At 64.6% G+C, this 24,083-nt stretch overlaps 1 protein-coding gene across 1 annotated transcript in view; it reads left to right on the top strand.

The window, feature by feature from the left end:
* Nucleotides 1-24,083, top strand: part of LRP5 (LDL receptor related protein 5) — a 94,281-nt gene that overhangs the window by 43,660 nt on the left and 26,538 nt on the right. The window contains exons 6-10 of the mRNA XM_051827847.3: nucleotides 11,639-12,035; nucleotides 13,037-13,208; nucleotides 20,054-20,270; nucleotides 21,473-21,762; nucleotides 22,954-23,180. Of these exons, the coding sequence (XP_051683807.1) occupies nucleotides 11,639-12,035; nucleotides 13,037-13,208; nucleotides 20,054-20,270; nucleotides 21,473-21,762; nucleotides 22,954-23,180 (1,303 nt within the window). The remainder of the gene's footprint in view (nucleotides 1-11,638; nucleotides 12,036-13,036; nucleotides 13,209-20,053; nucleotides 20,271-21,472; nucleotides 21,763-22,953; nucleotides 23,181-24,083) is intronic.

The following is a 24,083-nucleotide window of genomic DNA, read 5'->3' as shown; positions in this document are numbered from 1 at the left end:
ACGTGTTTGCATGTGTGGTTGTGTGTCTCACTGTCCTGGAGTCGTGGGTGATGAGAGCTGGCTCGAGTTCTGGTCCTGGAGTTACTGGAACCCGAATCTGGAATCTGCTGGCACCATCGATTGGTGATGCCTGCCTGCCTGCATCCTGGGTTGGATCAATTGGTGATGTCTGCCCTGGGAGACAGAGGGCCTGGCTGGATGCAGGTGTGGGTCCATTGCTGCCCCCTGGTCTCTCAGTGGGTGGAGGAACCCAAGCGCTTGGGCATCTTCCAGTGCTTTCCCAGGAGTGTTAGTAGGAAGCTGGATCAGAAGCGGAGCAGCCAGGACTGGAACTGGCGCTCCCACATGGGTGCTGTATTGTAGGTGGCAACTTAACATCCCTGGATGTGTACTTTGCTGCCCATGACACGCAGTGGGTTGCCTGTGAAAACCGCCGGGATCTGGGAGCTGGTGACGCCAGGCAGGGGAGGGGCCAAATCCCGTCACCGAGGTCCCGGTGGGCAGCAGCCTCGGCGTGGGGCACCCCAGTAGCAGGGGTGTCAGAGCTGGCCGGAAGGGAGCCGGGCTGACGGCAGGTTGCAGGTGCCCCGGTCTTCCCAGGTGGGCGGTGGGGGTGGAATTCAGGGGCAGGCAGAGGAGGCCTAGGGAACTCTCTTGGCTGTGGGATGGTGAGTGGCAGGGTTCCGGGGGTGAAGCCCCAGGCCACAGGGTGAGGGCGGCAGAGACTCCCAGGAAGCACCCGCAGGTCACAGAGACAGAGGCTGTGCTGGGGACGCCCTGTGGCTTCCGGGGGCCGTGGTCAGGGCAGAGGCTGCGGCGTGCTCCGTGCAGAACACGGCCGTGTGGGGCCAGAGCGACGGCTTCCAGCCATGGCCTGCCTCCGAGCCTTCCATCCACGCGCTGGCTTCGTGATCCTGGGCGAGGGACCCGGCCTCATCTGTGAAGTGGGGTTGTCTGTGGGAAGGGGGGGCTGCTGGGTGGATAGGGGCTGTGCTTGACTTTGAACTTGACTTTGACCTTGAACGGGGAGCCAGGCAGGCTTCTGATTTGATGCCAAGAGAACAATTTTCCTCCTGAACGTTTGGAATCAGGTGTAGATGCCAGGGCAGGTGCTGTGCAGAGGCGCTGGTGGGTGGGGGGAGGACTGGGTCTGGCCTGGGGGCTTTGGGTGTGTGGCTTCCTGCTCCTTGGGGACAAAGAGCCTGGCTGGGAGACAGGGGTGTGGCTGTGTCAGAATCCCTGGGACTCTGAGGACAGTTGCAGGCTCCTTGGCTCACCCCAGAGTCCTGGGAGAGGGGGGGTGGGCCTGCACTGCCCAGGCCCCCAGGGGCGGGGGGTGGAGCCCCAGGAGCAGCAAGAGCCCATTCCTGGCCCCCTACGACGGTCTGAGCTTTAGTGCTTTGTGGAGTCAGGCACGGAGACGTTTTTGTCGTGAATCCTGTTTTTTCCTGGTTTTGACAAATGTAGTCCAGCCCAGCACAGGGAGGCGGGGTCTTCCCCAAGGAAGCGGCTGAGTTGGAAGCCTTGCCAGGGCCCCTGTGAACCGAGGAGTGGGTGCTCCTAGGGGCAGGGGCGGGTTGCTGCTGGATCCCTGAGCTGCCTCCCCCAGCCTCCCCACAGGTGGTGCGGGTGGCAGAGTGGCCCCTGTGCGTGGTTGCGGGGTGACATGAGAGGCCTGGGGGGGCAGTGCAGACGATGCCTCCCATGACAACACCCTCTGGCTCAGGTGCGCTGGGTCCCACAGCCCTGTGTGTGTGTGTGCGTGTGTATGCAGAGGGAGTGACCGTTGGCTAAGGGCTGTGTGTGTGTGTGTGTGTGTGTGTGCAGAGGGGGTGACCGCTGGCTCAGGGCCTCTGTGTGTGTGTGTGTGTGTGTGTGTGTGTGTGTGTGGCAGGGGTGACCACTGGCTCAGGGCCTGTGTGTGTGCAGAGGGGGTGACCGCTGGCTCAGGGCCTCTGTGTGTGTGTGTGTGTGTGTGTGTGTGTGTGTGTGTGTGGCAGGGGTGACTGCTGGCTCAGGGCCTCTGTGTGTGTGTGTGTGTGTGTGTGTGGCAGGGGTGACCACTGGCTCAGGGGCCTCTGTGTGTGTGTGTGTGTGTGTGGCAGGGATGACCGCTGGCTCAGGGCCTGTGTGTGTGTGTGTGTGTGTGTGGCAGGGGTGACCACTGGCTCAGGGCCTGTATGTGTGTGTGTGCAGAGGGGGTGACCGCTGGCTCAGGGCCTCTGTGTGTGTGTGTGTGTGTGTGTGTGTGTGTGGCAGGGGTGACCGCTGGCTCAGGGCCTCTATGTGTGTGTGTCTGTGTTTGTGTGGCAGGGGTGACCGCTGGCTCAGGGCCTCTGTGTGTGTGTGTGTGTGTGTGTGTGTGGCAGGGGTGACCGCTGGCTCAGGGCCTCTGTGTGTGTGTGTGTGTGTGTGTATGTGTGTGTGGCAGGGGTGACCGCTGGCTCATGGCCTGTGTGTGTGTGTGTGTGTGTGTGTGTGGCAGGGGTGACCGCTGGCTCAGGGCCTGTGTGTGTGTGTGTGTGTGTGTGTGGCAGGGATGACCGCTGGCTCAGGGCCTGTGTGTGTGTGTGTGTGTGTGTGTGTGGCAGGGGTGACCGCTGGCTCAGGGGCCTCTGTGTGTGTGTGTGCAGAGGGGGTGACCGCTGGCTCAGGGGCCTCTGTGTCTTCGATCCCCAGCCCGTCCTGAGGTGGCCCCTCTTGCCCTGCTCTGCCAGGGGCCCGGGGACAGCAGGTGGCTGTGGCGTGGGTCTCTGCAGGTGGATCTGGTCCCTGGGAAGAGTGGGCAGGCGGAGCCCCCCGGCCTCTGTGGACTGAGGGTGGCAGCTGGCTCCGGTCCCCCCCATGTTTTTCCAGTTATACGGATTGGGCTACAAACAGCAGTAGCGGGGCCTCGTTTGGGAGTCACCTCTGCCGCCCCCAAACCCTGCGCCACCTCTCCGCCACGGTCCGTGTCGCTCTGCCTTTGTCACCCACGGCCTCCTCAGGGTGGGGGCTCAGGGCAGCCAGTGACCGGGGCAGGTGACTCTGTGGGTCTCTGGGCCCCGGGCTGCATCCAGACCGTGGCCGGGAGGGTGCAGGCGTGGGATTTACGGAACCCCCTGCACAGCACCGAGGCGTGCTTTCAGCAGAGGCCGGGGACAAAGGACCTGGGGACGTGGCCGGGGTGGGGGCTGACAGGCAGGCGACAGCTGGGCCCTGGGCCCCAGCCCCTCACGTCCGTCCGTCTGTCCGAGTGGATTAGCCGAGGCTGTCTGGGCGGCCTGGGCGGCCCGGGCCTAATAACAGTGTGTTTGTTCCTGGAGTCCCTGTCCCTTATCAGGGAAGTAGGTCAAAGGGGAGGAAGGAGGAGCCTGCGGAGACGCTGTGTGGTTGGCGTTGACTTTGCCGGCAGAAGGCGGCTGCTGTCCTGAGCCAGGGACTGGGGATTTGGAATGGCGGGAGCATTGAGCGCTCCGCCCCTGCGCTCCCTCGCCGCGTTTTCAAGCCGTGGTGCAGACGGTAAAATGCACGCAGCTTAGGTGTGCATGTTGATGAGCTGTCGTGTGCGTCTGTGTGACCACAGTCCAGACACAATCGCTCCTGCCCCCCCCAGAAAATGCCCTGGAGCCCTTTGCAACGCCACCCCCCACCCCCGGGGGGCAGCACTGTGCCTGTTCCGGAACAGCATGGAGCCGGAGCCACACAGCCTGGGCCATGCTGTGTCTTCACCTGAATGCTGATGTTGAAAGCCAGTGGCAGAAGAGAGGGACCCCATATTCAGGACAGGGCTGTCTTCCGGGCCTGGGGGCTCTGCAGTGGGCTGTGGTCACCCCCTGCAGGCCTGCCCAGCGCCCCAACCGCTACCGCCTGCAAGGCTCACACGGCTCCCTCGTGTCTTCGGGGTCAGGTTCTGGGCTCGCAGGCTCCGGGCCCCCAGGCTGCCCACACACCCTCGCTGGGCCCCGTCTTGGCTTCCAGAGCCTGCCCTCCCTGTCCCAGCGCTTGTCCCCTGGGGGCAGTGCTGGGGATTCGCTGTCTCTGGGCCCCAGACGTCCACCTGGGACATGCTGGCTGCCAGCTTGTCTTCAGAGACAGACCGAAGGCTGCCCCGTGGCTTCTACTGCCCTCACCTGTTTCCGTGGGATGTGTGGCTGGCTGCTCTGTAGCCCCGGCCCTTGGTGACGTGGGGCCCGCTGCTGCCCGGAGCCCCTCCTGTGCCTCGCTGACCCAGGGAGCCTCTGCTGGGCTCCTCCCCAGCCCATCTGGGAGGGGTGGAGGGGTGGCAGGTCAGCTCCCACTCCACTGCAGAGCTGGAGGGATTGTGGCTTCCTCACTTGCTTTGCTTTGCTTTGCTTTGCTTTCTTTTCTTGTCTTGTCTTGTCTTGTCTGTCTGTCTTTTTTTAAAGATTTATTTTATTTGAAAGAATGACAGAGGGAAAGAGATCTCCCATCCGCTGGTTCATCCCTAGTTGCCCTGCAGCTGCCAGGCTAAGCCAGGCTGAAGCCAGGGGCTGCGTCCTGGTCTCCCACGTGGGTGCAGGGGCCCAGGCACTTGGGGCATCGTCCACTGCTTTCCCAGGCCATCAGCAGGGAGCTGGATGGGAAGTGGAGTAGCCGGGACTTGAACCAGCGCTCGTGTGGGATGCAGGCGTTGCTGGTGGCGGCTTTACCCGCCACACCACGGCGCCGGCCCCGACCTTCTTGCTGCCTTGCGGGTCGGCTGCCGTCGGGAGTGTCTGGTGACGGGCGCCCAGCTCCCGTGGTCCTCGATGGAGCAGGGGCTCTCTTTGATGAAGAGGGGCTTCCCCTGACACCCCCCCGGCCCCTGCCTGGGGCCCTGATCTGCGTTCTGGCCTCTGCCTGCGCTGTGTGGCTCTAAAGTAAGGGGTTGCCGGCCTCGTCCACCGGCGAGCATTGGACACGGTTGTCTCCGAAGGGGCCTCGGCCACGGTCAAGTGCCCACACCCGAGTGAGGCTGTGCCCTCGACCGGCTGATGACTCTAAAGAGAGCCACTTCCTCCATGTGGCCCGGCCCAGCTTCTGCCGCCGCCGCCGAGCCACAAGCCCTGTCCTCTGTCCCACTCACGGCGGCTAGGTGAGGGGCGTCCAGGGCTGGCTGCTTCACGGGGGACCCCGAGGTACACAGGGGTGAGCTCAGGACCGTGGAAGAAGGGCGCAGAAGGGGCTGGGGCCTGGGCCTGGGCGTCCAGCCCCAGGGGCCACCCCTCCTAGCCCCCACTGCACCCTTCCTGGGGCGGCTCTTGCACGGTTCTGCGGGCACAGGAGAACGTGGTCGGGCGCCCGGTCATAACCACTCAGCTGCAGGGGCTGTAGGAACAGTGCACTAACAGAAATATAAAACCATTAGTGCCTTTATTGAACACCTACTGTGTACCAAGGCTGTGAAAGGCACCCAGTGTTGGCTTTTTTTTTTTTTTTAACTTATTTGAAAGTGAGAGTTACACAGAGAGAGAAGTAGAGGCAGAGAGAGAGAGGTCTTCCATCATTCACTCCCCAATTGGCCGCAACAGCCAGAGCTGTGCCAACCTAAAGCCAGGAGCCAGGAGTTTCTTCCGGGTCTCCCACACAGGTGCAGGGGCCCAAGGACTTGAGCCATCTTCTACTGCTTTCCCAGGCCATAGCAGAGAGCTGGATCGGAAGTAGAGCAGCCGGGACTGGAACTGGTGCCCATATGGGACACCGGCACTATAGGTGGTGGCTTTACCTGCTACGCCACAGTGCCGGCCCCAGTGCTGGCTTTTTTTTTTTTTTTTTTTTTGACAGGCAGAGTGGACAGTGAGAGAGAGAGACAGAGAGAAAGGTCTTCCTTTGCCGTTGGTTCACCCTCCAATGGCCGCCATGGCTGGCGCGCTGCGGCCGGCGCACCGCGCTGATCCGATGGCAGGAGCCAGGAGCCAGGTGCTTTTCCTGGTCTCCCATGGGGTGCAGGGCCCAAGCACTTGGGCCATCCTCCACTGTACTCCCTGGCCACAGCAGAGAGCTGGCCTGGAAGAGGGGCAACCGGGACAGAATCCGGCGCCCCAACCGGGACTAGAACCCGGTGTGCCGGTGCCGCTAGGCGGAGGATTAGCCTAGTGAGCTGCGGCGCCGGCCCCCAGTGCTGGCTTTTTAAAACAAAAAATACTTATTTGAAAGGCAGAGGACAGAGGGAAAGACAGGCAGAGATTGTCCATCCTCCAGTTCACTCCCCAAATGCCTGTGACAGCCAGCTCTGGGCCCGTCCAAAGCGAGGAGCCAGGAGCTTCCTTCGGGTCTCCCACGTGGGTGCAGGGGCCCAAGGACTTGGGCCATCTTCCACTGCTTTCCCAGGCCACAGCAGAGAGCTGGGTCGGAAGCAGATCCAGCACTCAGATGTGAGACACCTGCAGGGTTGAAGTGTGTAACCTCTGACCCCTGGTGCTGGCTTTTCAAAGAGTGGAGCTGCGTTCCTGATAGGCCCCTCCCCCCACCGCCAGGACCACTCTGAATTCCAGCTCCTGTAATTTGCCCACCAAGGCCAAGTATGTTGTCTTTTTTTTTTTCTTTTAGATTTATTTATTTACATGAAAGTCAGGGTTGGAGGGGAGAGAGAAAGAGAAATATCTCCCATCTGCTGGTTTACTCCCCAAATGGCCTAGGCTGGGTGGAAGCCGGGAGCCAGGAGCTGCGTCTGGGTCTCCCACATGGGTGCAGGGGCCCGAGCGTGACTTGGGTTACCTTCCACGGCTTTCCCGGGCACGTTACCAGGGAGCTGGATCGGAAGCGGAGCAGCTGGGACGTGAATTGGCACCCATACGGGATGCCGGCCCTGCAGAGGGCGGCTTTGCCCGCTCCACCCCCGCGCCGGCCCCCGTCCTCTCTGTCTCCTAAGAGGGCTCCCCAGGTGCTTGTGTGACGCCACAGGGCGGGGCCTTGTCATGGGATCCTCTGGGGGGGAAGTGGAGGCCAAACTGCTGGATCAAGGTCGCTCAGTAAGGAAACGGGACTTTGCCGCAGGAGCCGGTGTGCTGACCACTGGGCTGTCCTGCCTGTGGGGAGCAGCTCCCTGGCGGTCAGCCTGAGGGCTGTGGTGGGGTAGGAGGAGGCAGAGGCCAGCGGTGGAGGCTAGCAGCTCTGGGGGCCGGCCTGCCGTGGGTCCTGCGCTGCCCCTGATGTTGCCCGGTCTGGTCACCCCAGGCCCCTGGGCGGAGGAGTGACTGCCCCATCTCACAGCTGAGCACACTCAGAGCCCAGGCTGCAGGTCACTTGGCTGGGGGCTGCTGGGCGCTCCCGGTGGGCTACCGCTTTCCCCAGTGCTCGCTGGGAGGCCCCGGGCAGGCCAGTGGGTGGACAGCTGCTTGGGCCTCAGGTCGCAAACAGGGCCGGCACCCGTCCCGGCCACTTCCTCTGTGCCTTGCGACCCTGTGGTCATTCAGTGTGGTTTCCCGGGCCGGGGTGCCGGACTGCGGTCTCCGCATTTGTCCAACCGCTCTCCCCAAGGGGCAGCAGGGGAATTTAATCAATTGCTAGCAAACAAAAATAACCTGGCTGCCCGCCGGCTCGGGGCACAGAGGTCAGGGCTGATGACAGCCTGCGGTGTGCCTGGGCTCTGCCTGTGCAGCTTCAGGCCTGAGAGATGGCCGGCGGCCACACTGTCTCCCGAGGGGCCAGCCAAGAAACAGATCCTCCAGCTGGAGGCAGAGAGAGGCGGCCCCTCCACCTCCTAGCTCTGTGCTGAAAAAGCCGCAGTGGGAGCCGGCGAGGAGGGGGCCCAAGGCCTTCCCGGGGCTGCTGTGGCCGTGGAGTGGCCCTTGGCTCGTGGTGGGAGGGTTGGGGTGTCCACTGTGTCCGCTGGGGTGGCAAGGCCCACTGTGGGGGCCGAGGAGCCTCCTCTGTGGGCATGGCGGCTCCATGCCTGGGATGAGGACTTCTCTTGTTTGTAGTGAAGCTGGGAGGTGCAGGGTGTTAACCACGGCGCCCGAACGTTCCTGTGAGGTGGGCGCCCCCAGCAGGGCTTCCTGCCGGTGCCTGGGTCACCCTGTGCTGGCCACGGTAGCCAGGGCAGGTGGCTTCTTCAGCCTACTCATTCTTTCTCCTGCTGTTGTTATTATTTAAAAATGTTATTTATTTGAGAGGTAGAGTTAGAGTGACAGAGAAAGGTTTTCCATCCGCTGGTTCACTCCCAAATGGCCAGCTGGAGTTGGGCTGATCCGAAGCCAGGAGCCAGGTGCTTCTCCTGGTCTCCCATACGGGTGCAGGGGCCCAAGCACTTGGGCCATCGTCCACTGCACTCCCAGGCACAGCAGAGAGCTGGACTGGAAGAGGAGCAGCTGGGACGTGAACCAGCGCCCATATGGGATGCCGGCCCCCAGGTGGAGGCTTAGCCTGCTATCCCACAGTGCCAGCCCCGTCACTGTTTTATAAAGATTTATTATGTATTTGAAAGTCAGGGTTACAGAGAGAGGGACCGAGCTCTTCCATCCGCGGGTTCCTTCCCCAGATGGCCAGGAGCCAGGAGCTTCACTCAGGTCTCCCACTTGGGTGGCAGGGCCCCGAGCACTCCAGGCCATTAGCAGGGAGCCGGATTGGAAGCGGAGCACCAGGACTCAAAATGGTGCCCCTGTGGGGCTGGTGTTGGAGGTGGCAGCCCCACCTGCTATGCACTACGCTCCAGGATTTTTTTTTTTATATTTTTAAGATCGATTTATTTGGGTCCAACATTATGGCCTGGTGGATTAAGCTGCTTCCTACACCAGTGGCATCCCATAAGGGCACCGCTTGGAGTCCCAGCTGCCCAGCTTATCATCCAGCTCCCTGCCAATGCACCTGGGAAAGCACTGGAAGATGGCCCAAGGGCTTGGGCCTGCACCCATGTGGGGGACCTGGACGAAGCTCCTGATCACGGCACGTTGTGAGCCTGGGCCTCAGCTTCTGTCGGGGACTGGTGTTTGCGCCCACTCGAGGCCGGGCGGGAAGTGACACACGCAAGGCCCGGGCGCTTCTGGGCCCTCCCTGCGGGCTCCCGCGAGTGCCGCTCCCACTTCCTGGTGGCTGCTTCCCTGCTGTTCAGTGATCAGCCGGAGCGAGGACCCGGGTGCTATTTGGGATGGCTGATCCTTCACTGTAGGTGGGGAAGCAGGCTCAGAGAGGGCCCGGGACCTGCCAGGGTCACACAGCAGGGGCAGGGCCTGGACGTCAGCCCTGAATTCTCCCTGGTGCCTGCTGTGGGCATTGTGTCCCAGCTGGGGGCTGGGGAGAGCCAAGGGGACGGTGCCCTGGCAGGGGGAGGCGTGCCCTGGGCTTTGGAGGACAGGTCAGAGACCAGCTGGACGTTTGGGGGCGGAGCCCAAGGGAAGGGGCGGGATTCTCTGTTTAAATGGGGCCTCCCCACCGCACCCAGTCAGAGCTGACTGCCCCCAGCTAGGCTTGGATCTGGATTTCAGGAGTCGCCCGCCGCCTCACTTTCCCACCTGCCTGCCTCAGTTTCCCTGCCCTGGGCTCAGGAAGTCGTTGCTAGCACGTGTGCGCCCTCTAGTGGAGGAATCGGGTTATGAGCCCAAGGGCTTGGAGCAGAGTCCGGAGGGTCCCTGCTGGCTCGGGGACCCTGGGACCACTCTTCAGATCCCCAGGCTGTTGGTGGCCAGAAGCCACCAGGGGCTTCCTGGGGTCACCTCTTGTCTGAAGACCGAAGCTTGGCTAGGTACCGAGGGGACCAGTAGCTGGCCACGGGCCCGGGCTGGGTGCTGGGGTGTGAGGGAGGCGCCAGGCCGGCTCTGACCTCAGCCCCGGTGCTGGAAGTGGTGTGGCCCTGGCCTCTGCTCTGTGGTCCTTCTGAGCAGACAGCGCTGGAACAAAGAGTGGACAGTGCCCCCCCCCAGCTGTGTGTCAGGGCTGGGGCACCCCGGGTCCCCAGGTCCGCGCGCGGCTTCTCGTGCCACTTCTGCCGGAAGTCCCGGTGACTCCCGACAGCAAGGACTGGGCAGAGCCTAGAACACTCTGCGTGGGGTGGGGGGGTGGGGCACAGGGCTTCAGAAAAGACTCCTGGGGCCCCGCCCCCAACGCTAAGCTCAGAGATCAAGACCCCCTCCCAGCCAGACTTGGCTGGGCTATGGGTCATCGTCATCAGGGGGTCTTGAGGCCTCAGGGCCAGAACGAGCCCCCTCCCTGGGGTGCCAGCTGCCCGCCTGGGCTTGGCTCCCTGGTACTGACCATGTGCTCTCGGTCCCTTTCTGAGTCACGCGGGGGCAGGGACGGAGCTGAGGGGACTTCCTTGGGGCCCTGGCACAGATGTACCCCGAGGGCTGGCCTGTCCTGCCCTTGGCTGGGGCCGGGGCTTTGGAGAGCAGCAGCTGCAGGCTTTGCCCCGGCTGCAGCAGAGACCCTTGGCGTGGTTCTGCACCCCCCATGGGGCTCCCTTTGTCCATCGTGGTGCTGTTGAGAAACCAGATCTGAGGTCCTGGGGGCTGTCACAAGGTTTTCCTGGCCCATTCTCAGTCAAGGGCAGCTTTTGGAGGCCACGGTGGGGACCCAGGCGGAGGCTGGAGGTCACGGTGGGCCGCGGGGACCCAGGCGGAGGCTGGAGGTCACGGTGGGCCGAGGGGGCCCAGGCGGAGGCTGGAGGTCACGGTGGGCCGAGGGGGCCCAGGCGGAGGCTGGAGGTCACGGTGGGCCGCGGGGACCCAGGCGGAGGCTGGGGCCAGGGCACAGAGTGGCCCAGGAGGCCCTTCCTGTCCCTGCCTTGCTTAGCTGGGCCGTCACCCAGCTCCAGTGTCCAGTGTGGCTCAGAGTGTCCCCAAGCCCTCACTCCGTCTTGGGGCCTTGGAGCTGGGACACCTCCATGCTGCTGTCCACGTACATCTGTGCCTCTGGACACAGAGGTTAATTTACCTGTCTGGGAGTCTGGTGATGGGTACCTCGCCCCCTGCAGTCCTGGGGGGGGGGGCGCCCAGGCTGCTCTGGGTAGAAGTGGCCTTTGAGCCGCCTGGGGAGAGTGAGCTGCAGGGGGCTCGGGGAAGTGGGGTGCAAGTGGAACTGGCCCCAGTGCCCAGCACGACTCAGGCTGCGGCTCAGGGACGGCCTAGCAGGGGCCTGACCAGAGAACCTGGCTGGGTGGCCCTCAACCGGTTCCTTAAGCTCCCCGGGCCTCGGTTCCTTTGGGAGAGTGACCTGGCGGCCACGGGGAGACCTTGATGCGGGTTCCTGAAGCCTCTGGACTCCTGGCTGAGCCACCTGGCCTGGCCTACCTCAGGCCCCGCCCACCTCTGCCCCCCCCAGCCCTGCCCCGCCCACCCCTGGCCCCACCCAGCCCTGCCCAGCCCACCTCAGGCCCCGCCCACCTCTGGCCCCACCCTCAGCCCTGCCCAGGCCCCGCCCTGTCTACCCCAGACCTCAGCCTGGCCCTCCTCAGGCCCCACCCCAACTCGGCCCGCCTCAGGCCCCGCCCCTTCCCCACCCGTCCCCGCCTACCTAAGCTCCCCTGCCCATCCTACCTCAGGCCCTGCCCAACTCAGCACCTCCCTGCCTGGCCCACCTCAGGCCCCGCCTCCACGCAGCTCTGCCCGCCCCGTCCACCTCAGGCCCCGCCCCAGCCCTGCCCGGCCCTCCTGAGGCCCCGCCCCCACCCTGCCCTCCTCAGGCTGCCCGTGCCCCTCACCCCACTTCCGGCGTCTCCCCACAGGGGCGGAGGAGGTGCTTCTGCTGGCTCGGCGCACGGACCTGCGCAGGATCTCGCTGGACACGCCGGACTTCACCGACATCGTGTTGCAGGTGGACGACATCCGGCACGCCATCGCCATCGACTACGACCCGCTGGAGGGCTACGTGTACTGGACGGACGACGAGGTGCGCGCTATCCGCCGGGCCTACCTGGACGGGTCGGGGGCGCAGACGCTGGTCAACACCGAGATCAACGACCCCGACGGCATCGCGGTGGACTGGGTGGCCCGGAACCTCTACTGGACCGACACGGGCACCGACCGCATCGAGGTGACCCGCCTCAATGGCACCTCGCGCAAGGTCCTGGTGTCGGAGGACCTGGACGAGCCGCGCGCCATCGTGCTGCACCCGGTGATGGGGTGAGGCGGCCGGGTCGGGTGGGGGGCGTCTCGGCCGCGTGGCTGGCGCAGGGCGTGGGGAGCGCAGACTGCTCCAGGCCGGGGTGGGGCCTGAGGACTTGCATCTCTGACCAGCGCCGGCACGGGCTGCTGGGTCCGTGTGTAGGAAGCCGAGGGGACAGCAGCCGGCGGTTCTCCCCTGGGCCTCAGCATGGAGTCGTCCACCTGGGCTGTGTCTGGGCCATCGTGTGGACAGTGGGCATGGCTGCGGCACCTGCCGCTGGCCAGGGTGGGCACCAGTGTACGGTTGCAGCCCGGAGAGGCTGAGGGACTTGCCCAGGGTCGCACAGCCAAGAGGCAAGGTAGGGGTTGTGCAGACCGGCTCCAGCTGTGCGTGTTAAGGTCCCGTGGGAATGGAGACCCCAGTGGCTCGGGGGACCTTCCTGGGGGCAGAGGAGCCAGAGCACACACCAGGCAGAACCTGAGGGAGGAGAGGCAGGGCTGGGGTCGGGGGGCAGGGAGTGGACAGCCTGCCCTCGAGAGGCCGAGACCGGAGCCGGAGGGGCCCAGAGAAGCTGAAGGCAGACGGGAGGGCGGTGGCCACGGCTGCCACCTGCAGAGCACCCAGCAGGTGCCACACGCGTGCCGGGTCTGTGGGCACGGTGACCTGGCCCGGGTGCCCGTGGACTTGAGTCTCTGCGTGCTGGGCCTGTGCTGGTGGCTGGGGCCGGGGTGCAGGCGGGGAGCAGGCCCGTCCTTTCCCCACGGGGCCCTCAGGGTTTGCAGAAGCTTCCACTGTGCTTCCTGCCCCCAGACGTGCGGCTGCCCCAGGCCCTGAGCTGTGGGCAGGAGAGGAGCCCAGGGCCTGAGCAACCCGGCTCGGCACCGGGTCTGCCCCCCGTCTGGGCATGCCTCCGACGGCTCCCGCGTACTCCGGTGGCGGGGCGGGCCCCACGCTCAGCCCTGGGAACGCGGCAGAGACCGGGCGGACGGACACTGCCATGGTGTCACTTCCCCTGCAGCCTCATGTACTGGACAGACTGGGGGGAGAACCCCAAGATCGAGTGCGCCAACCTGGACGGGCAGGAGCGGCACGTGCTGGTCAACACCTCCCTCGGGTGGCCCAACGGCCTGGCCCTGGACCTGCAGGAGGGCAAGCTGTACTGGGGAGATGCCAAGACCGACAGGATCGAGGTGAGCCGGCCTCTCGGGCTGCGGGGGCTGCCGGGGGCGGGCGGCAGTCCAGGGGCCGCCAGAGCAGGTGCGTGGTGCTGCCCGTCTGTGTCGGGGCCCCTGCTCCCTGGTTCCCGTGGCACCGCTTTTGCCCCGTGTTGCAAAGCACAAGGTTCAGACGGCGTGAGCAGCGCCTTTGCGTCCACTGTGCAGTTTTAAGACGGGAAGAAGGATACGGACGAGGCCGCAGTGACCGCCGCCCGCTCTGGTGGCTGCTGCCGAGGGTCAGGGACGGTCATCCTGGTGTCCTGGTGTTTAGCTGCGCGCACCTCCCCGGGGAGCGCTGGGTCTGGGCTGCGTGCTATGACTTGATGTAAGTGGCCGCGCCGTGCCCGTCCTTTGGCCACCTGCTGTTCGTGCACCTGCAGCTAGGTGCTCTGGTGCCAGCGGCACGGCCGTTAGGTTGGGTCCCTGTCCTGGTGGCTCCCTCTGCTCCCATGGCTTCCGGACGATCCCTGTGTGGTCTCGTGGCCATCCCACCCTCTGCGTCACCTGGGTGCTTCCTGGGGCTCCCGGGGAGGCCCGAGCTGGGCGGCTTGGGGGGGCCGTGGGGTTGAGAGCAGGTGTGTCTGTGCCACGGTGTCAGACCCTGCTTCTGAGTGGCAGGAGACTGGGCTCCGGGCTGGGGCAGGCTGGGTGGACGCCCCTTCCACGGAAACCCAGGGAGCCGCAGCTGCAGCCGTTTCCCGTTGGAGTCCCTGGGAATTAGCATTGCTGGAGCCCCTGGACATCCCTCTGCTGGGGGGAGCCGGAAGGTGCCGGAAGGTGACATTCACCCTTCCAGGCCTGCTGCGGGCATGCTATCCACACAGGAACCATGGGAGCGAGTTAGGGACCGTGGCCAGCAATGTACAGGCCTTGCCCATTTATCCCCAAGCAAGGTTGTTTTTTTTTTTTTTTTTTTTTATATTGCAGCAAACATAACATGAAACTGACCATTGATCTTCTTTTTAAGATTTATTTACGTGAAAGGCAAGGTTACACAGAGAGAGGGAAGGACAGAGAGAGAGGCCTTGCACCTGCTGGTTCCCTTCCCAGATGGCCACAGCAGACAGGGCTGGGCCAGGCCGAAGCCAGGAGCCGGGAGCTCCATCGGGTCCCCCTTGTGGGTGGTGGGGCCCCAAGCACTTGGCCATCTTCTGCTGCTTTCCTGGGTGCATCAGCGGGGAGCTGGGTGGGAAGTGGAGCGGCCGGCACGTAAATTGGCACTCATGTGGGATGCTGGCGTTGTAGGCACAGCTTAACCTGCTGCTTCACATCACCGTACTAGAACCGACCGTTTCTAAGTGAGCGGTTCAGTGGCTTTTAGTACCTTCAGCACGTTGTGCAAGTGCCACCGTTGTCTTCTTCTAGAACGTTCTCAGCACCCTGAAAGGAAACCCCATGGCGCCTTTAGCGCTCGCCTCCCCACCGGCTTTCTGTCACCAGGGTTTTCCTGTTCTGGACGCTGGTGAGGCCGGGACTGTGTGGCTTCTGTGCCAGTCCTCTGTCCACGGCAGCAGGCCTCAGGGTCGCTCCTGCTGCGCTGGACCTCAGTACTTGATGTCCCTTTGTACCTGCTGCGTTTCCAAGAGGGGAGGAAATCGTATGGGAGTTCTCACACCCCACTGCTGTGGCTCTGCTGGCACTCGCTTTGGGGATGCCAGACAAGGGCCCTGCTGCTGTCAGGCCCTGTCCAGGGCTGGCTTCCTTGTGGGGCTGTACCAGACACAGCTGTGGGCACGGCCAGCCGGGCAGCTCCGTGTTTATCTACCCGGGAGCAGGTACTCAGGTCCTGGGACAAACCCTCAGGCCATCCTATCAGGTGGGCTGCCCTGGGGTCCAGACTGCTGAATGCAGGCTTCCGGGAGGTCCTACCTCCACCCCCCACACCTTCTCGCCCTGAGGCCTGCCTTGGGGCTGGCCACTCCCAGGGGACCTGAGCATGTTGCCCGCGAGGCTGAGTTCCAGGGCCTGGGGTGCCCCGGAGGTGCTCGGCACCTGTTGCTGGGCCTTTGCACCAGGCTGGCAGCCCAGGTGCAGTGGCTGCTGGGGGTGGGATGGGGTTGTGGGAGCAGCCGAGGTGCACGGAGCCACGTTTGCCTTCCTGCAGATGTGGTCAGACTCCAGGAGGGCGGGAGGGATGGTCGGGCAGGTATGGGCCGGGTCAGGAGAGAGACAGGCCACGCTTGTAGTGGTGGTGGCGTTCCCCAGAGGTTGCCATAAAAGCAGTGAGACGGTGCAGTCCGAGGGTCCAGGACCCAGTGCCAGCCCGCGCTCGTTTGACCCCCAGTCTTCGAGCAGAGCGGGTCTTGTTCGGTGGGGTGTGTGCGAGGCCCAGCTGTGAGCACAGCCAGGCGCTGGGAGACGGGGCCGTCAGGCTGACAACCTGGCTGTCCCCGGGAAGAGGCCGCTGGGCTCCGGGTGTTCTGCCCGTCCCCGGGAGGGCTCTGGGGTGGCTGCGGCCGAGCCCCGATGGACTGGGACGAGAGCAGCAGTCTGGAGAGGCCGCGGTTTCCCGTGGGTGGCAGAGCAGAGACCACGGGGCCGACCCGGCAGCCCTTCCCGGGAGTCTGCTGCTGGCCGGGTCTGGGACAGCCGTGCTGGAACTCGGGCTCCACGCCAGGCCCTGACAGCCCCCTGGACGCCCACGGGGCGGCAGCCCCTCCATGGCCAGCTTGTCGCCATCATCCGTGACAGCGGCGGGGGCGGGGCGTGGGCTCCCTGGCATCCCCTCCACCCACGGCGGGGACCCCCTGGAGGTCAGTTCTGACACCTGTGGGCTGGAGCCCTGGGCGAGGCCGGACCCACTGGGGCGTGGGCTGGGGTCTACTCCTTGCTCCTCCACAGCCGCCCCCCGCCCACCCTTCCAGCTCCTGACCTAGGAGTCCCCACGTGGTGTTGGCTTTGTCCCCTGGGCACAGCCATTCGTCAGTTTCCCAGTGTGGAGCCCTTGGGGTTGGAAGGTCCAGCTCTGAAGGTGCCTGTGGTCCTCCTGTGCTCGGCCCCCCTCCCACTCTGCCCCCCTGCCTCCTGCCCCCTGCCTGCTGGGACTCAGGTGCCTGCGGGCCTCCTGTGCTCTGCCCTCCACCCTGCCCCCCTGCCCCCCTCCCACCCTCCTGCCCTGCCTCCCTCCCACCCTGCCCCCTGCCTCCTGCCCAGTGCCCACTGGGGCTCCCAGGCCCGGCCCTGAGCTCTCTTCCCCTGACTGGCCTCCATCTCCCGTGCTGTGCCCCACCCCCACCCGACACAGCTGTTTGCAAAACTGACCAGGGTGGGGGATCCCTCGTCCCCCTCAGGAGGCTCTGACCGGGCTCAGGCCCCCTCTGCTCCCCCCGACCTCGCGGACACCAGGCCCATGACCTGCCCCGAGCAGTTCCCTTCACCCAGAGCTTGCCCTGGCCCTGGCCTCTGCCAGCCTGGGTCACCTCCAGCCTCGGCCGTGGCCTCATGGACGGGGCTGAGCTGCCCGGTTCCTTCCCGGGGCCGGAAGCTCCCGCAGCTGTCCACTGCTCGTGCTCCGGCCTGGTCACGGAGCGCCCGTTTCACTCCTCTGTGAGTGGGCACGCGGGCGCCGCTGGCGTCTGGCTGGGCCGTTGCATTATTTCTGGACGTCACGCTTGGGTCGGGTTTCCTGTTTCAAGAGTGAGGCCGCAGGAGCTCCCGGCAAGCCCCGAGATCCGTGGCTGCGGCCAGATGCGGCCCTGCCGGTTTGCGGTACCCCTCGAGGCAGGACTGGTTTGTGCACTTGCTGGTGGCTGCGTCGGCGTCACAGAGTAGGGGCTGGTGGTGTGGCACGGCGGGGGAAGCCTCCTCTCGAGACCCTGGCGTCTCACATCAGGGCGCTGGTTCAAGCCCTGGCTGCCCTGTTTCTGACCCAGCTCCCCACTGACGTGCCTGGGAAAGCACGTGGGTCCCGCCACCCACGTGGGAGACCTGGCTGGAGCTCTGGGCTTTGGCTTCGGCCTGGACCAGCACCGGTCTCTGCTGCAGCCGTCTGGGGAGTGAACCAGCGGGTGGAAGATCTCTCCCTCTCTCTGCCACTCACTCGCTCTGCCTTTCAAATAATGAATCTTTAAAAAGTCGAAGGGTGGTGTCTCACAGCGTGGGAGTGGATTCAGGTTTCAGCGGCCACAGCCGCACCGCGGCGCCCACGAAGCACTGTCCACCCCTGCTTCTGTGCTCCAGAGACCGCTGTGGCCTTGACCCTGGAAATACTTCCATCCCATACACCCGAGGTGTGCCGGCTCCGGCCTGCAGTCGCCTCCCGAGCCCACGCCTGGCTCCCGCCCTGGTGGGTGTCCGGACTCGGTCCTCCTGGGGTCAGCACCAGTGTGTTCCCGTGTCTCTCCTCCTCAGGCTCTGGCCTGGGGGAGGTGGACACCTGCTGATGAGAGCGCCCGCCTGGCTGTCCCTGATCCGCAGAGCCGTTCTGTGCTGGCTGCGCTCAGCGTCGGCCTGCCCGGGGTCCTCTGAGAGCGCTGAATCCTGCCCACAGTGGGCCCTGTGATGGGGAGCCAGCGAGGTGACCAGCCTGCCACAGGACGGGACGGGGTCCTCCGGGAGTCCCTGCAGCCTGGGGCCACCACCCTGCCCTGGGGCACAGTCCCTCCCCCCTCCCCTGGGGCACAGCCCCTCCAGCCCCGGAGGAGCCAGTCATCTCCTCCCCCTCCTTTTATTTATTTGAAACTCAAGTTACAGAGAGACAGAGAGAGAGATCTTCCACTAGCTTGTTCATTTTCCATCTCTGGTTTGCTCCCCGAATGGCTGCAGGGGCCTGGGCTGGGCCAGGATGAAGCCAGGAGCCAGGAGCCTCTTCTGGGTCTCCCACATGAGTGCAGGGCCCAAGCACTTGGGCCATCTCCACTGCCTTCCCAGGCCACCAGCACGGAGCTGGATCGGAAGAGGAGCAGAGACTCCAACCGGCACCCGCATGGGATGCTGAGGCTACAGGAGGGGCTTTACCTGCCAGCCCCGGGTCACTTTCTTTATAGAGTTCATGTACAGCAGCTGGGGACCCTCCCCAGCCTTGGGTGCTGTGCGTGAGGGAGGGGCCAGGGGCTCCGGGCTGGTTTGAGCCCCGCCTCTCGGACCACCTGTGCTTCTCCCACCTGCACTGCTTTGGCTGGAAACCCAGAGTAGACCCCTCCCGGTGAGGGTTTTATGGGAGGGGGCGCAGCTTCTCAGGTGTTCCCTCTCTGTGTCCCTGTCGGGTGCCCTCCCGTCGTGGGGGCTGGATACCAGCAAGAACACGACAGCGTGAACCGTGTTCATTCTGTCTCCTGCTACGCTGTGCTCACCGGAGCAGCCAGCAGTGGTGTGGAGAGCTGGGGGGGTGCAGTAGGTGCACCCGGATCCCTGAGCTGCGGGTGCTGTCTGGTCCGACCCAGCCTCTGCACCGTGGGAGCTGCCGCGACACGGGGCGTCTGGCACTTACCGCCTGCCGTTGGGGACCAGGCCTCGCTGTCATGTTGCACTCCCTGCGTGACCCAGCAGTGGCGGCAGGTCTGATCCTGGTACAGGTGGAGGAACGGCTCTGTGGGGCTGCAAGGCCTCACCCAAGTGCAGGCCAGGACAGCCCCCGCTGGCCGCCCCTGCAGCCAACCAGCAGTTTTGTCCTGTGCTGTCCAACAGCAGGGCCCAGGGGCCTGTCAGCTCAGCACGCAGTTGGCCTGTGTTTTGCCACCTGCAGACCAGGGGATCTGTGGCTTTCCTGGTGTAGTCTGGCTCTAGGCGCCTGCTGGAGCCTGCCGTAGACCACGTCCTCCCTCTGACCGCCTCCCTCCTCCCTCCTGTCCTGATGGCCGAGAGCCCATGTGTCGTGTCTTTTTTTTTTTTTTTTTAAGATTTGTTTATTTATTTGAAAGGCAGAGTTTCAGAGAGACAGAGGCAGAGAGAGAGGTCTTCCATCTGCTGGTTCACTCCCCAGATGGCTGCAATGGTTGATCCAAAGTCAGGATGCAGGAGTCTCCTGTGTGGGTGCGGGGGCCCAAGCACTTGGGCCATCTTCTGCTGCTTTCCCAGGCCATCAGCAGAGAGCTGGATCGGAAGTGGAGCAGCCAGGACTTGAACCGGCGCCCATATGGGATGCTGGCACTGCAGGCGGTGGCTTTGCCCGGCGTGTCATGAATTAATCCAGTCTTCCCGTCGCAGGGCCCCAGCAGGATTCCCCATCCCGGGGCCCTGCCCCTGCTGTCTGTCCCTGTGCCTCGGGTTGAGGCCATTTGTGGTATGATGGGATTTTCTCCCTTGCACTTATATGGTGGTTGCGTCTGATCTCGCTCTGTCGGGAAAGATCGAGGTTTTGCATCTCAGGGTACACAGAGGGGAAGTGTCTGAGAGCGACAGGCGTAGCTCAGGGACGTGGGGGACACTTGTTCCTGTCCTGTAAGCTGTGTGGTGGGTGTGAGCTGGCGCTGCCCCTGCTGCACCTGTGCAGGCATGGCTAATCGATCCCAGACTCCTTCAGTGCAACGCTCTCTGGTCTGAGACCCACCCCTCGGTACTGCAGGCAGATGCCACCCGTGGGTCAGCAAGGATAAGCAGGAGGACACCCGTCCGTCCATTCTGCCCATGCTAGCACAGCGTCCCCGCCCAGGTAGCTGTAGGAGCGGGCCCCCGAGCTGGCGCCCGTCACTACTCCCTGGCCCAGACGATAGTCGCATGCCGGAAATGTCGTTTGTCCGGCTGGAGCCGGTAGCACCCGGCAGGGGGCAGGTGCAGCGGAGGCTCCTGGGAGTCGCAGCTGTCTGCTCCCGGGCAGCTCGGGTCCGCGGCTGTGGCTGGCGCAGCCTCGGCCCTCCAGGCCCTTGTCTCTGCCGCCCCAGGTGATCAGTGTGGACGGGACGAAGCGGCGGACGCTCCTGGAGGATAAGCTGCCGCACATCTTCGGGTTCACGCTGCTGGGGGACTTCATCTACTGGACGGACTGGCAGCGGCGCAGCATCGAGCGGGTGCACAAGGTCAAGGCCAGTCGGGACGTCATCATCGACCAGCTGCCTGACCTGATGGGGCTCAAGGCCGTGAACGTGGCCAAGGTCGTCGGTGAGTCGGGGGCCCACGCCGTGGCTGTGCCGCCCTGGCTGGGAGGAGGTGGGGACCCGCGTGTGGACCCACGTGGCCGTGGGGGGCCGCTCTGGAGGGCAGGACGGCGGCTGGGGGTGGGATGTTGACAGGACATGGTCAGTGGTGTGGCCCAGGGTTGTTGGTCGCCATTGCTGTATTTGTGGCTGTGTTGTTGAGTGCCTGTGTGTGCTAGGCCCTGACAGAGCCCCTCAGTGCCCAAAGCAACCCTGTTGTCACGGGGTGGTGGTGGTGGGGTGGTGGGAGCGCAGCTGCTCAGTGAGCAGGCAACCAAGCTGGGCAGTCACCCCGGGTCTGCCCTGACCTCCCAGAGGCTGTGGTCGCTGTCCAGGGTGTCCAGGCCTGGGCCCCGCAGAAATCTCGCCCAGGAGGTCTTTGTTGGACACAGTGATTTCCCTCTGGAAAGGAATCCGGATGCAGGTGCACAGGTTACACTGGACGCCGTGGCCGCAGGGCCGGGCCAGGGCCGGCGGCTCCATGGGGCCCGGGGCCTGGCTCCTGCCTGCACTGTGCGGGCAGATCAGGGAGTGGACGAACGCGAGCCCAGTCTTGCTGCCAGGTTGCTCGTAGTCTGGTGGGTCCAGTGCCCCGCCTGGCTGCATCCAGGAAGTGGGGGTGACTGAGTGTGGGCCGGGGGCGGGGGTGGGGGGAGGGCGGCTGAGCAAGGGCCTGGCCGGAGGCAGTCGGGGTGGCCGTGGGGGCAGTCTCTGTCGAAGCCCTGCCCGCTGCAGACCCGGGGCTCCGAGTGATGTCCGGAACAGAGCCGTGAAAGCCCGCGGCTCCGAGTGGGCTGAGACGGCGGGGCTGTGATCTGGAGCTGAGGCGTCGGCTGGCTCCGGCTCTCCCTTGATCTGGGAAAGGATTACTTTATTTATTTAGCTGAAATACTTCACACCAATGCGAAACCGACCTTAGCAGTGCCGCGGCTGCAGGCTGAGGTCAGAGGCTGCTCTGTAGAGAGGGCCGCTCCGGTCACCGCTCCCATAGCCCAGAGGCGCCTGCAGCTGCGCCATAAACCCTGACTCTGGGAGGTCCCTGGGGGTGGCAGTGAACTGAAGGGTCCCAGGAGGCGAGCCCTGGTTCCCGTGGGCTCCCCACTCCCGGTCCCCTCGGCTGCCGGCGCCCTCGCCGCGCTCCCCTGCAGGCCGTGCGTTCGCTTCCAGGCACCAACCCGTGCGCGGACGGGAACGGCGGCTGCAGCCACCTCTGCTTCTTCACGCCCCGCGCCACCAAGTGCGGCTGCCCCATCGGCTTGGAGCTGCTCAGCGACCTGCAGACCTGCATTGTGCCCGAGGCCTTCCTGGTGTTCACCAGCCGGGCCGCCATCCACAGGATCTCCCTGGAGACCCACACCAACGACGTGGCCATCCCGCTCACGGGCGTGAAGGAGGCCTCGGCGCTGGACTTCGACGTGTGCAGCAGCCACATCTACTGGACGGACGTCAGCCTGAAGGTAGCGCCTGCAGTGGGCGGGGCGGCCAGGGCTCGGCGCCTGTCACTGCCGAGAGTGGTGGGGTTTGTTGCGAGTTGATGCAGGCTGATGACAAGCAGGGGTGGGTATGGCAAGCAGACCCGGTGGACACACACACCCTGGCTTCTGAGGGGTAGCCCGGGGCCTAACTGACAGTGACCGCCACCCCCCGCCCCCAGTGCCTGTCCGCATGGCGCATCCCTTCATTCAGAGCTCAAGTGCAGGGCCCGCGTTGTGGCGTAGCGGGTTTAGCTTCTGCCTGTGACGCCGGCATCCCATTCAAGTACTGGTTCGAGTCCCGGCTGCTCCACTTCCGATGCAGCTCTCTGCTAATGCGCCTGGGAAAAGCAGCAGATGATGGCCCACGTGGGAGATCTGGGTGGAGCTCCAGGCTCCTGGCTTCAGCCTGGCCCAGCCATTGTGGCCGTTTAGGGAGTGAACCAGGGGATAGAGATAATCTCGCTCTTTCTCTGTCTCTTTGTAACCCTACCTTTCAAATACATAAAGAAGTCTGAAAAGGCAAACTGGATGGTGTTGCCATGTAGCAGGTTAAGCTGCTGCCTGCAGCGCCGGCCTCCCACGTGGGCACCGGTTCACGTCCCGGCTGCTTCACTTCCCATCCAGCTTCCTGCCACCGCGCCTGGGGAAGCAGCAGAAGACGGCCCAGAGCTTGTGCCCTCGTGCCCACGCGGGAGACCCAGATGGAGCTCCAGGCTCCTCCTGGCTTCTGCCTGGCCCAGCTCTGGCTGCTGCAGCCACATGGGGGAGTGAACCAGCACTTGGGCCATCTTCTGCTTTTCCAGCTGCCTTAGCAGGGAGCTGAATCAGAGTGGAGCAGTTGGGGCTCAAGCTGGGACGCTGGCGCTGCAGGCAGTGGCTTAACCCGCTACTCCACAGCGCCGGCCCCCTCTTGTATTTTATTGGTCCCTTGGGGTAGTTTCAGCGGTGAGATCGCGGGTGTGAGCTGCACGTCTTGAAGACTTGAGAGCGATGTCTGTGTGAGGTTTGCATGATGCACGTGGCCACGCCCAGGTTGCTTTTCCTACAAGGGTGCTGTTGGGCTGCGCGTTGAATGCTCACCCTTGGACGCCCAGTGCTGGCCAGCCGGTCCCGAGCGCAGTCGCCGGCTGCTCCGGGGCCTCTGACGCCTGCCCCTCCCCTCCCCCGCCCCAGACCATCAGCCGCGCCTTCATGAACGGCAGCTCCGTGGAGCACGTGATCGAGTTTGGCCTCGACTACCCCGAGGGCATGGCTGTCGACTGGATGGGCAGGAACCTCTACTGGGCCGACACCGGCACCAACAGGATAGAAGTGGCCCGGCTGGACGGGCGGTTCCGGCAGGTCCTGGTGTGGAGGGACTTGGACAACCCCAGGTCGCTGGCCCTGGATCCCACCAAAGGGTAAGGGTACGGGCCCCCACCTTTCCCCCGTCAGCCCGTGCGGCGGCGTCTGCGCTCAGTATGACAGCTGTGCCGGCTGCCACTAGCTTGCACGTGGCCTGGACTGGCGGGACACCAAGGCCAGAGTGTTGGCAGGGGGCCGGAAGCTGCTGTGCCAGGCACCAAGCTGGCCACTGTCGCCTGGGCCTCCTGGGAGCCTGCACGGGGCAGGTGTCCGTGCCCTTGATCGCCCAGATGTGCAGCGGAGGCTCGGGGACCCGCCCGGGGTCAGTAGGCAGTGGAGCGGGGTGAGGCCAGCAGGTGCCTCTTGGGCTCCCTCCGGGCCTCTGTTCCTCACTACGAGGCCCGGCTGCCCCAGGAGAGCTGGCCTTGAGGTCCTTGGATTCCGGGCTGCTCAGAATGGGCTCCTCGGGGCTGCTGGGCCACAGCTAGGCCCGCTCGAGAGGCACAGGGGCCTGGCGCCCTCTTGGGGCCTGGGGGCCTGGGTTTTCTTCCTGGTACCCACCCTGTAGCCTGACCGTGACGGGGCTGGAACAGCCCAGACGCTGCGTGGTGCCACTCTGATGGGCACGGAAGGCAGACTTGCGACAGCGGAGGGGCAGGTTTTTGCAAGAAAAATTAGGAGTTTCCGGACGAGGACGAGATCCTTTCTGGGTCTGTCGAGGAGGAGGAGGAGGAAGAGGAGGAGGAGGAGGAGCCGCTGGGGGAGGCGGCGTGGGGCTGAGCTCGAATCCCGGTGCCGCGGTGCCTCCCGGCCTGGTCCTGGCGCTCGCGGTCTCCCCCAGCCTGGTTCGCGTCCGTCCCTGCGGCAGTGCCTGCATGTGAATGCTTTAGCGCCTGCTTTTGTGTCTTGGTGGGCGTTCAGCTGCCTTGCAGGTGCCTCTGCAGGAGCTCAGGGAGGAG

This window comes from Oryctolagus cuniculus, chromosome 1, assembly GCF_051225735.1.
Source record: "Oryctolagus cuniculus isolate XC-2025 breed Fujian yellow rabbit chromosome 1, ASM5122573v1, whole genome shotgun sequence".
In the NCBI taxonomy this organism is placed as follows: Eukaryota; Metazoa; Chordata; class Mammalia; order Lagomorpha; family Leporidae; genus Oryctolagus; species Oryctolagus cuniculus.
Note: the sequence above shows the minus strand (reverse complement) of the source record. Positions and strands in the feature narration are given on the sequence as shown.